General features: G+C 37.3%; 1 protein-coding gene across 2 annotated transcripts in view; it reads left to right on the forward strand.

Moving 5' to 3' along the window:
* NSD3 (nuclear receptor binding SET domain protein 3) overlaps positions 1-12,653 on the forward strand; it is a 76,308-nt gene that overhangs the window by 42,803 nt on the left and 20,852 nt on the right. Inside the window, exons 14-16 of one of the 2 annotated variants that reach the window (XM_088152121.1) lie at positions 2,080-2,253; positions 8,045-8,194; positions 11,192-11,348. In XM_088152121.1, coding sequence (XP_088008247.1) covers positions 2,080-2,253; positions 8,045-8,194; positions 11,192-11,348 — 481 coding nt within the window. The remainder of the gene's footprint in view (positions 1-2,079; positions 2,254-8,044; positions 8,195-11,191; positions 11,349-12,653) is intronic. The other variant, XM_088152122.1, reaches the window with a different exon arrangement.

Genomic DNA, 12,653 nt, shown 5'->3' on the forward strand with positions numbered 1-12,653 from the left:
AGAAACAGCAGCCATCTAGGTGGAAGATGCAGTTTGTTCTCAGTTGTCTTTAAACGGGGGCATACCCTGTCAGCCTGAAAGGTTGAGACAACACGCAGGTCTGAAGCTTCTCTGTTATGACTGCTATTCTCCCACAGTTTTATGGAGAATAAAAGGCTTCACGTTCCTGCAATTATCTTGTGTTGGGAGAACTGTTTGCCAGGAACCAACAGACCTTGACAAAACAGAACTTCTTAGTTTATATTAAGGTGAGACACCTTCTGTACAGCAGAGAAAAGAATGGAGGCCTTCATATCAATCTAAATGAAAATCCATTCTGAATTAGTTAGGGAGTGGGTGTGTATTGTCTTAGTTTCTTACCATATTGCAAGTATGTGTACATATGCGCATATATGTGTAAAAATGCATCTACTTTCTTTGCTCACTGCAAGGAATGGAAATTCATTGCCCTAAAGATTTTGGTTCTATTTTGCTGCGGTTTGTCATGAAAAAAATCATGGCAACCAAAAAGCAAAGCCAAACGTCTTCCATTCTTTTCCACCAGAAGGCGATGTGTGACTAATTTCATCCTATTTGGGACTCATCAGATGTGGGTAGCCAGATGTTATTCTGTGGGGTTCAAACCCTCTACCCAGAACTGAATTCACAGACCTTTACACTTTAGATGACTATCTTTTCTCTCTCGCTCTCTCTCTCCATAGATAGATAGATGTGTGTGTGAGAGAGACAGAGAGGGTGGGGGGAGGGAGGGACTATATATAACATTCGTAGCTCTCTGCTCTGAGAGCTTAAGGGAAGATGGCTTGTATATATCATTCTGACAGATCTTATAAAGAAATTGTGTAATAGAAAGGGAATGAAGATGTGTGTAACATCAGACCATGTCATACTGTGCTTCTTACAGATACTATCTCTTTAAAAAAAAAAAAAATTGGTGGCTTGAAATGTGCAGAAATGCGGGTATTTCACTTGCAGAAAGCTAGTGGCTTCCTAAAGCACATATCAGACATTTGCTTCAGAAACACTGAAGCTTCCTAGAAACCTTTACTGAATGAGGCTCACATTGACTAGAACACTCTTGAGATTAATTAACAGCAGAAGAAATATGTGCTTAGAATTCTCAGAAATGAAACTGGGCTCTCAGATTTTGGTCCAGTTGCATTCTCTTAAATTGTGAGGGTGCAAACAACATATCTGTTTCAGATATGTTAGGCTAACCAAGTAAAGCTTGTTTGAGGTGATGGGTTTTCTTGCAGTGGAGAGAGTAGGAAACTTTGTTTTTGGCATGACCATAAAAGCAATTCTATGGAAAATACTGGAGGTATTCATTGTTCCCTGTTTTTGTCAATGAGTCTTGGGTGTCTTACAGCCCAGGCAGCTTCCTCCTCCTTTAGCCAAGTACAAACTGGCTATTCCTTTTTTGAGAAGTTTATCTTGTGCTTCAGTAGCTTGTTCTTCAGAAGGTAGTAGGGTTTTACTGGTGTGTTTCGGCCCTATGTTGTGTTTCTGCCGTATGTTTCAAATCTGTAAAAATTCACCATTTTTCATTTTCAAAGCTCTTTTGCATAATTCATTGTGATTTTCCCAGTCATTAGGAAGATTAAAGGCATGCAAGACAATGAATTTGCTCCACTAATAACCTCTGGGGGGAAAGGAGGGACTAATAGTCTTTGAGTACCAAGTAGGCTTTGCCAATATGATCTGAGCATGTTTTCACTGTTACTGGGGTTAAGGGGTTTTTTTCTCTTTCTTTCTTTTTCATTGCTTTTTTTTTTCTTTAAAAAATAGAAAACTGGCTTCTATGCTGGATAGCATCTTCTGAACCTTCTCTGCAGTTCTGTGGAATAATCCCAATACATATACATGACTCTCCAAGAGTGTGCTCTCTCTGGAATCCAGGAGGAGTTGCACCATTAAGGATACAAAACTGTCCTTCCATTTTGAAAATTGTAACACCTTTGATTGGATACATTAATCTTTTATTGGATATATTAAGCTAAAGCCAAACTTCATTGAGGTTTGGAAGTCTGTAATTGTGTTCTAAACAGACTGTTATCTGGTGCATTTTATATTAAACAGGTCGCATGGTGAGATGTTTGAGATGCCCCATTGCCTATCACTCAGGAGATGGCTGTATTGCTGCAGGAAGCTTGTTTGTGTCATCCCACATCCTCATCTGTAGTAACCATTCCAAAAGGAGCAATCACTCTTCATCAGCTGTAAATGTAGGCTTTTGTTTCGTTTGTGCAAGAGGTGAGCTCTGTTTTTTGTCTTCCTTTTGTTTATATCTTTGGTGTTGAGTCCTTGATTTTTTTAAAAAACCTGAACTGTTATATCTCCCAAATCGCACACCCTCACATGTACATATATAGCCATATGCATTCCCATAGACGGATACACAGACATCACTCCAGAGAATTAATTTTGGTCATAGAATTCCTCCTTGGCTGATGGAGAGAACAGCTTCTAATGACCATTGCTGCATTTTTCGCTTAACCTTTTTGTTCTCCATGCCCATTCTTAAAACAGGGCAATGGGGAAGTATCTTCTTTCGCCAGTTTGGGGGACGGATGAGGGGAAATAAGCTAAATGACTGACAGCAGTGATTCAGATTCTGAGAAAGTTAATTGACTTTTGCAATCATTCTCAAAAAGCATGAATCTGTTCAACTCATGTAAATGGAAACGGATGAGTCATCCTGAAAATGGATAGATTAGGAAGGGAACTCTTTTCCACATAGTTTCAATTAAAATGTTTTATATGAAGTAATTTTCTGCATTACTTTAAAAATTATCACCCTTGCTTAGTTAGAATTATGTTCTCTGATTCTCTGTTCTCTACCTCACCTTCAAACCCTGCTAATTTGAAGATTAAGATTTTTTTTTAAGTTAATAGTTTTAGTGAACAAAAGTTCATCTCCATTACTGATACTCACCTGTGAGTAGCATAGGTACAAAAGACATTTAGGTTGAATTCATAATGTGAATTATGTGAGGGCAAATGTGAGAGCAAACTTCATGTGTATATTTAGGGAAGCCATAGCTAAAGAATGAGGATACCTGAGTGATAAAACCTCTAGCTTCTTTTAATTAGAGGGACTGAATTTGGTATTAAAATATAACAGGTATTAAGCTCCATACACTTAATTCCAGACAGGTAAATTTATCCTATTGAAGTAAAATTATATGCAACTGTAGGGTTCAGGGGATTTGTGCTTGTTATATTTTCTTCCATCGTCATCCGTAAAAGCCACAGGTACACTAAAACTGCTTTTGAATGTTATGTGGGCAGAACAGGAAAGATAGGTTCAAGTTTAAAGAGAAAATGTATGTGAAGGATAAAAATCTAGTGGAGCAAGGGGACGTAACCAGATACATGAGAAGAAATGTCGCAGTTGCAATTCCAGGAGGTAACCAGTAGACCAAATTCTTGTTGCATTAAATAAATGCTTTGCAGAAGAATGATGTCTAAAAGGTCAGAGAAAGAAAGTTTTAGAGTTCTGAGCCTTTGCTATATGAAAGCAACATTTACACAAGATAGTCCATTGGTTGTTTATATCTCATGGAGAAAATCTATTGGTGTAGTCCAGTGTTGTGCAGACATGGCCACTTTAAGATGAGTGGACTTGAACTCCCAGAATTCCCCAGCCAGCCAAGCTGGCTGGGGAATTCTGGGAGTTGAAGTCCACTCATCTTAAAGTAGCCAAGTTTGGACAACACTGGTGTAAGTCACTAAAAGATGACAATGACTTGATGGCACATAATCATTCAGTCAATCAGTTTATATCTCTTTCAGTGCTTTGAGATAGTTTTAAACCAATATTATTGTCATTTGAATCCTTCACATATGTAGGTAGAAATTTGGGGGTTATGTGCTGTAGTGCCTTTTACTTTCCAGAGTTTAGATTGCATTTACATGCTTTTCCCTCCCGCTTTAATAATTATTTCAGCTTCATATTTAGAAGTGGGTATTTTTTTAATTTTAGGGATTACAGAAAAATGGGCCAGACCACTAAGATTAAATTAGCTAGGAAAAATGAATATACATAAACAAAAGCTGTTAAGTACTGTAGTTACTATATTAGGATTAGGTTTTCAATAACAGCAGTGTTGTAGTTCCAATTATTTTAGTGTTTGGAACCATAGTTTCAGTTGAAGTCAGTGAAATTTGGATCCCCCTACACTGTCTTTAGAAGTACAACTGCACGCTCTTTAGTTTGCTACGGTATTCTTGGTTCGGTAATTATTCCTGAAGTCCAGAGAAGGCTACTGTCTTGTGAAAATGCTTTGGGTTGTATTGTTAAGTCTCTTTATTGCTCAGGCTAGATGGTTCTGACCCTTTTGATGATGGAGAATGAGGTAATAATTTCTGAAATCTACTCAAGATTGTGCTTACCTAGAATAGATTTCAGCAAGTCATGCCTCATTAGCTAAAGGCCAATCCTCAAGTTTCTGTTTTTTGCTAATACTGTTGTGTAGCAATATCTTTGCATACTGGTTCATAACGCTGCCAAGCAGCTTATATGATGATGGATTTGCCGAACTGCGTGGAGAGGTTCCTGCATGTCCATTGGCCTTTGGTGTGGAGACAGCAAGCTAGTCCCCCAAATAAGCTGTCTTCCCGTGCATGGAACTTTTGCTATACAGAAGCCTTTCTGGCCATTTCTCCCTCTGTGGATAGTGTCATAAAACACCTTCACTGAAATGTGAACCACTTTTGTTTTATTTACAACGAATAGCCCCAAAGTTATAAAATTAGTTCTGTTGCTATACTGGTGCCAGAACGATGTAGCTTGTTGGTTTCCACCTGTTGCTTGAAAACATTTTGCAAATGTCATGTTGCTTGGTAGCTACTTTCAAAGAGTTTGGTTGGAGGTGGAAAAGGATTGACTTGCTCAGCAGCAGGGATTCTGATTGCTACAGCAGTATTAGAATGTCGATATGGTCAGAAAGGTGGATACGTTCAAAGTACGTATCATGACAAGCTTGGGTCCTGGCCTCCCTGCAAACACAAACAGCCTATCTTTTGATTCTTAAATTGCAAGGTGATTTTTTTTTTTTTATAGACAAGCATTTTGTCAGACTTTTTGTTTAAGATGTTCTGTAAAATTCACATGGGGCAAGCGGATATAATGGTATGTATCATTTTTTGTTTCGAACTTTCAAAAAGCGTTTCCCCCCATTGTTTCAAAATGTTAAATTAAAAAATCTTTTTTAAAAAATAAAATACATGGAGGAAGAGGAAGACAAATTAAAAATGGGACTTTTCCAAAAAATTCTTTGCCCAAAGAATGGCACTATGTGCTGTATATCCTTAATATATGTGTTACAGTGGAAACAATACTTTCTTGTAGTTCGACCACACCAATGTAGTCCTGCATTTCTTTGAGGACTGTACTCTTTTAGAAAAAGAAAACAACTTTTTACATTATTAATTTAGAAACAGCCCATGCCATGCCAGAGGTTCAGATAATTTCATTCATGGCATGGGGTTATATCTAAATCAATAATTTAAAAAAGTTTTGTTTTGGTTTGGTTTTGGACAACTTAACACTAAACCTCCAAAGGTCATCCAAAACAGGATAGAGAACACTTCTGCTTTGGAAAACCTGCTTAACTTGGACACCGATGAAATTCCCTAATGGGGGAAGGGTATTCCCAAATGCTTGGGAGTCTAAATTCACACACAAATAGCATAAAAAACCCAAGTGTAAAGGTGGTGCATTTCGGATTTGTTTAAATTTAAGATCATAAAAAAGTCTGTGACAGTGTATGACTTTTGAGGTCAGGAGACAAGGGTTCCCACTGCAAAACTCAATATAGTCTTGCAAGGGCTTTATGGACAAAGTATTGCAGCACTGTCATGATGGACAAATATAAAAGCATTCAGGTGACTGATGGAAGAAAGGTTGGCATTTAACTCTGTTTACTGATGATCTCTCTTCCCCTTTCCTCCATGTGTACTTTTTTTTCTCATTCACATACATGCATGCACATAAACAGCCTTTCTAATCTACAGCCATAGACACTCACCTCTCAGTCCCTCTCCCTCTTTCTCAACACACACACACACATACACACACACACAGAGCTGACTGAGCTAAGCTATACAAATGAGCTAGCAATCACAATGTGGATTCTTCTGAGTCAATTGGACTGCATGGTTTGTATCTGCCTTTCCCATCCTGCCACCTTCTAGCTATGTTGGGACCATCTTTCAAAATTCTGAGAGAGCCTGGCTAATTTCTACAACAGTTAAGAAATTGGAAAGATGAAGTCCCAGCTTATTTGGAGGACACTGAGTTGAAGAAGGCTGATACTTACTACGTTTATGAGAAAGCAGCAGGGAAGAGATGTTCAATAGACTTAATTTTATTTTAATTCTCCTTGGCCCATTTGTTGGTTTTCTGCCTGATCTTTAAAGAGCTCTGGTTCCCCAAAAGCTTGATACTGGAGTCCTGGAAAATAGTATAGTTCAGACTTCAGATCAGTATTTCTACTCTGTAATTATAGGCAGAATGCAGGTTTTTGTGAAGGGAATCAATTTTACATTTCACCTTCGTTGTGAAACCATAGAGAATTTAGAAGGAAAGGATTCTATTAGTGGTGGTTGGCAGGTGTTGTTAGAAGTATATACTGAAGGTTGTATCAGCATTACTGCCCAATCAGTGTAAGCTTCTATCCAAGTTCTTTCTGTTCAGAATTTTGGATTTTTAGAAACTTTATATTTCAGTAAGTAGATTGTTGATTTTTAAAAATTGCAAGACAGTGCTCATAGGCATTCTGATTCCCTGCTGTGCATGGCATCTGGACATTTTATTTCCTACACTTTGAATTTTTGTGAAGGAAGAAAAAGGAAGACAATAGAGGAAAGTTTTGCAAAAACATGAAGTTGAGATAACTCAGATGGTTGACCACAGGTTATTGTTAGATGCGAAAAGCAGAGAGATGCACTAAAATAAAAAACAAGACAAGCTTTTCCTTTGCATAGTTACTTAAAGACCATTTTGTATTTTGAGGGCCTTCCCCACTATAACCAGAAATTAATAAAAATTGAGTGCAAGAGAATCTGTGACATTCTAGTGTTAACTTAACTGGAGAGAATTCTCAACCTGATGAGAGTCTAAGGCAGTGTTTCTCAACCTTGGCCACTTTAAGATGGGTGGACTTGAACTCCCAGAATTCCCCAGCCAGTCTTGCTGGCTGGGGAATTCTGGGAGTTGAAGTCCACCCATCTTAAAGTGGCCAAGGTTGAGAAACACTGGTCTAAGGTAAGAGGTTTTGGCTGCATCATAGGGAGAAAATTTCTGATTTCATTTATACTGTGTTTATCAGATCACGTTATCTCCCTGATATTATGACCAGCCAACCCTGTACCATCATCCTTTCCAGTGTAGGGGAGGGCATGCTCAAATAAACACTGCACTACCTCAGTCAGATGCTTCTTCCCCTCTGAGGAGTGCAAGAAAATCCACAAATCTCACCAAGCTGATATTTCTCCATGATAAATAACGTATGGATATATCAGTGATTCATACAACAGAAGGTATGAGTAAGCTGCTGGTAACAATATCCACTGGCAGGCCTTGCCTAAATAATGTTTAACATTTCTATAGCTCATCCAACAGCCAGCATGTAATTTTTAAGTTTCTCGTTCCTGGTGCTGGTCTTAACTGCCAGTTTCACAGTGAGCCATCTTTCATTTTTTTAGGGGAAAAAAGATGTAGAGGTAGTCTCAGTGATGCTTTTTCTAATGTGGAGATTTAAAGTGGAGCACAGGTAAAATCCAGTTTCAGATCTAGTACTTATTTTCACTCTTTCATACTTAGGCATGAATGCTGTCTCCTTCAGTGTGACACCCTCTTAGAGATAGAAATTTTTCTTTCACTTTTTCTTTTCCTTCATCCCATCACTTTCCTTTTCATACTTAAAACACCAGTAAAATATGCATAATAGGTTATTCATTTGGTTTTATTTCATTTTTCTCCTTATGGAATCATGGGTAGTTTCATGGCAACTCATTTCTTTCTGTTTGTTTCGTATAGGGCTGATAGTGCAGGATCATTCAGACCCCCTGTTCAGTTCATATGCCAATAAGTCCCACTATCTACTGAATGAATCAAATCGTGCTGAGTTGATGAAATTACCTATGATTCCTCCTTCTTCGTCAGCTTCCAAAAAGAAATGTGAGAAAGGTAACCAAAATAGCTTCTTTCTCTTTTTTTTTTCTTTCACTTTTCCTACTTTTCCTTTCTTTTTGTTTGCTTTTTTTAAAAAAAAAAAACTAAATCAAGCTTTGTATGCTCATCTAGCACTTCCTTGTTGCGCTTCGCAAACTTCACTCATTGCTTATTTTGAGCGTGTATTCCTGTTGGCAGAAATATTACAAAAGGGCTTAAAATAATTACTAAATTCCACTCAAGCACTGACTTGTACACGGTTAGCCAATCCAGCAGACTTTCCTAAATCCTGAGGCAAAACTATATCGGTAGGGAATCTGTAGGGTCTTTCTGTTGTGTATATCTGTCGTATCTATTAACCACACTAAAGGAGTTCGTTGTCCACTTGGGTCTTACTCAAATTCTTTACAGCTAGAGTAGAGGCTGTCTGGAAGTTCCAGATACATGAACCAGCAACCCCAGTCATAGCCTAATTGTGTAGATTTGGCATTTCAGTTCATAGCTTGCTGTTGGCTGAATAACTTTCTCACTTACTGATTGCCTTGCTCTACAGAAAGAAGATGGGCCTTGGGTCCTGCAGTGTGTAACATACTCTGCCTCTACTAGGTGAAAAAGGCCTTTTAATGCTTCCTGGTACTTCTTTAAGTAGTTGGATTACTTTTGGCTGGTAGTTACAGCCTCAGACACATTTTCATGTAATGGAATAACACAGACACAAACTATTTTCCCCTCTTCCATCACTCCCTGGAAGCATACTTCCTACAGGGGTATCCTAAAGCACTTACTTGTGTTACTTACTTTTGTTTCTGGTCCCCTCAGTTGCCGAAGGCTCTGAGCAGCTTAAAACAGATTTTAAAATGTAGGGTGAAAGCAAATAGAAACATACAAACAAAATAATCACAATTACATGTAGCTAAGTAGCAGCACCACCACCAAGGGATAGAATAACTCTTGAAAGCTCTCCCGAAGTGCCATGTTTTTTACAGCTTTTTGGAAGCCGTTATGTAATGCTTTAGATACCAAGAGACAGCTATTAACAGGAAGAAGGCTTAAATAAATCTGGTCCCACAGTGGCATTGGCTAATACTACAGAACTGTGTGTGTGAGGGATTGACTGTTCCTTATTGCAAGTCTTCATATTAATCTGTACAAATTCACAGTTGGGAGGGGGTGCCTAATATTTCAAGCTCCACCAGACTAATAAGCTATCCGGTTCAGAAGTGGCCAACTTTAGGGTTATGATCACGCAACAGGATAGCATAGTTTCGGAACTGTTTGGACAAGTTCTATGTGTGTAAAACCTATGGGCAGTGGGAGTGTGCTTATTTTACCCCTTTGATGTATTTGTCTTCCCTTCCATTTAATGCATGTAGATAGTATGCATACATAATGTTCCCTGTGAAAACCGTGGTGGGTCTGCTCCTGCAGCTTCACATTGACTGCATACACTTGGAGCCTTGTCCAAACTAAGAGTTTTTTGGTCTGCAAAGTTTGGGAAGAGTTTATTGACTCTTGAATGTTTCAACCCTCTACATAAAGTATATGACTTGTCATGTTGGCATAGTTAGGTGAGTCTCTCTCAGCAAGAGACAAGAGACAATTATTTTGAGCCCTCTTTCATAGTTGCAGAAAATCTTACTAATGCATTGTAAAAGCCAAGTTTCCTTGCTTAGCATTGAAAGTTTGTGTGGCTTTATTTGTTTTGCTTGGTTTTTGCATCTTTTGGCATTCTACTGTTTGGGCATTGTTTCAATGACTGGGGCTGTATTTCCTCTGAAATCACCTTTTATACTTTTAAAATTAATTGTGGGATTTTGAAATGATGTGGAAATCCAAACATTTTGACTTTGTTGCATTTCATGGCAGAGGAAATATAGTAATGATTTTGTTGTTTGAAGAAACCTTTGAAGCTTTATAACAATCAGTGCAATTACAGAGTTTAAAGTCTATAGGTGGACAAATTTTTCTGACAGCCTTTCAGAAAATAATCTAAATTTCTTTGATACTTTTAAAAAAAGTTTAAACGCTGTCTTCTAAATTTGGGGGGGGGGTTCCCTTCAAGTGTTATATGCTCTACATTTTTAGATTTAATGAAATTAAAGATGCTTGCTATCCACGATGAATATATCTGAAAGAAAATCAATACATAGCCTTAGCTCCATTTCTTAATTTTCAGTCTTTTAACAATTGAAATTCCTTTCTTGCTTCAAAAGTTATTTGCTTAGCACAAAAGTAAAATTCTTGATCTCTTAACTCTGGTTTGTTTACAATACTGGTTGGAAGATTACAATTCTTAATGCTCAAATTGGTGCAGATATACCAGTATACTATGCTGAGATCTGGAAAAAAAACCCAAAAAAAGGAATATTGTGTATGCCAGAGAGGAAATACATAGCATCATAGTTGAAGAGATTGGTAATTTTTTTATCAGCTCAGGCTATATAGCACACAAATGCTTCATTTTGAAGGCATAGGAATGATTTGGAATTCTAAAATTTTTGAATTTGTTTTGCTAATGCATTATTTTTAAAGCAGAACAATATTGATCAACCTATAGGCTGGTTTTATGTGCACTAACTGATTGCTAAGGGATCGGGTCATGACAATGCAGATTTAAAACAGAGTTTATGGGATTCAATAAGTTATCTGAAATACTGAGCTATGTCAGGACTGTTGGGGAAAAATAAATTCCCGTACAATTTATCATATTTAAATACCAGTGTTTTGGAAGTATGTACCAATGCAGCTGTGTAATCCAAACAAACAAAAAAGAATTACATTTATCCCTTTAATGTCTTGATCTAGGAATTTAGTTTGACTAATTTTATACAAACAAAATAAGTGTTTTAAATCCGGCATTGTAATTCTGACCAGATCCTTTCATTTTGCCATTCATATTGTATGACATGGCAAATCCCATGCATACTGCATTTAAAAAAAACAAAAAACAAAGAGGTGTGTGCGCTGCTTGTTTCCTTTAACTATAAAGTGAGCAGTGTTGTTTCTTTAAAGGTGGGAAACTGCTGTGCTGCGAATCTTGCCCTGCGTCCTTCCACCCGGAATGTCTTAATATAGAGATGCCAGACGGCTCGTGGAACTGCAACGATTGCAAAGCTGGCAAGAAATTGCGATACAAGCAGATTGTTTGGGTCAAGCTTGGAAATTACAGGTAAGCTAAAGCCAATGAAAAATTATTTTTCATCATCAAACCAGCATTATAAGTACAGTGACCATAAGTGCTTTATCATAAAGGACGTTCCTTTATTTCAGAAAGCTGTCCTTTAGATTTATTTATTTTTTCAAAAGCTCACTTTTGTCCTTTATTTTGGTCATTTAACTTTTACCATACAAATGGTACGACTGAATGCAGTCTTTCATATTCATGTGAAAAATATGGAAATTGAATTGTCTTTTTAAAATAAATTTACATATACTGTTTGGCTTTAAATATTTTTATTAGAATATGCGTTTTGATAAAGTTTTCCTTGGTTTTGCTCTTGAATTTTCTGTTGTAAAGCAGAGTTACAAACATAAACCATTAAAAATGTTTATCCTTATGAATCTCTTTTAGATTTGCCCCTTTTTCAGGTTTGTCCTTTATTTTTTTTCCAAGGAGATATGGTTACCATAATTATAAGCAATACTGTATTTGCACTTGTGAATGATGGGATTCTTTCCATCTTAACAAAAAAAACCTTGAGGTTTCTCAAATAGAAGACAGCAGAGTCTTTTACTGGGGAAAGAATGGGCTGAGGAGGGAACTTTCTCTCTGCCACTTCCTTCCCCACCCTTTTCCCCTTTATGCTAACAAGAACATCCCAGAAACAAATCTCCACTCCAATGTGCTTCTAAAGTTAGAGCATTTGTTGGGATCCATGACATAATTTACAGACCAATAAGATTGTATTTATTATATATTTGGTATTATTTCTTTCTTCCTTGAAGTTCAGCATAGCATAAAAAGAGTCTTTCATTTTCTTTTGACAAGAAACTTGTTTGATAGGTTTGGGACTAGTTCAGGTTCCTCCAGGAAGTTTCATAGCTGATTTTTGAATCTGCTTCTCATCAAACTTAGCTAGTAGCAGAATTTGCAAAGTATCTCCCAATAAAGATACAGAATTATATATGGAAATACACTGTCTTTTAGATAGCCTGGTCCCATTTATCAAGGACTAACAGGAGCTAGTTAAGTTGGTCTAAAAGGCCCATCATGTATAGAAGGTATAATTCACATCTGCGGCTATGTGTTGTATCAGCTGAATGAATCCCGTTCAGGTATATGTAAACCATGTCTGTGACACACTTGTGAATAGGTGTGATGAGTTCATCACTCTTAGCTGAGCAAAGATACTTGGCTACAGCTGCAACTTGAAATTTAGGAACAAAACAGATCCAAAATGCCTTCTTATTTCAAATTTGATTCTCTAAGAAGCAAAAACTATCCCTTCCAAAATAAACAGAGGTCCTATCACTA

Source organism: Python bivittatus, unplaced genomic scaffold (genome assembly GCF_059951505.1).
Source record: "Python bivittatus isolate LINGU-HERP-01145 unplaced genomic scaffold, Pbiv_v1 ctg000680_np1212, whole genome shotgun sequence".
In the NCBI taxonomy this organism is placed as follows: domain Eukaryota; kingdom Metazoa; phylum Chordata; class Lepidosauria; order Squamata; family Pythonidae; genus Python; species Python bivittatus.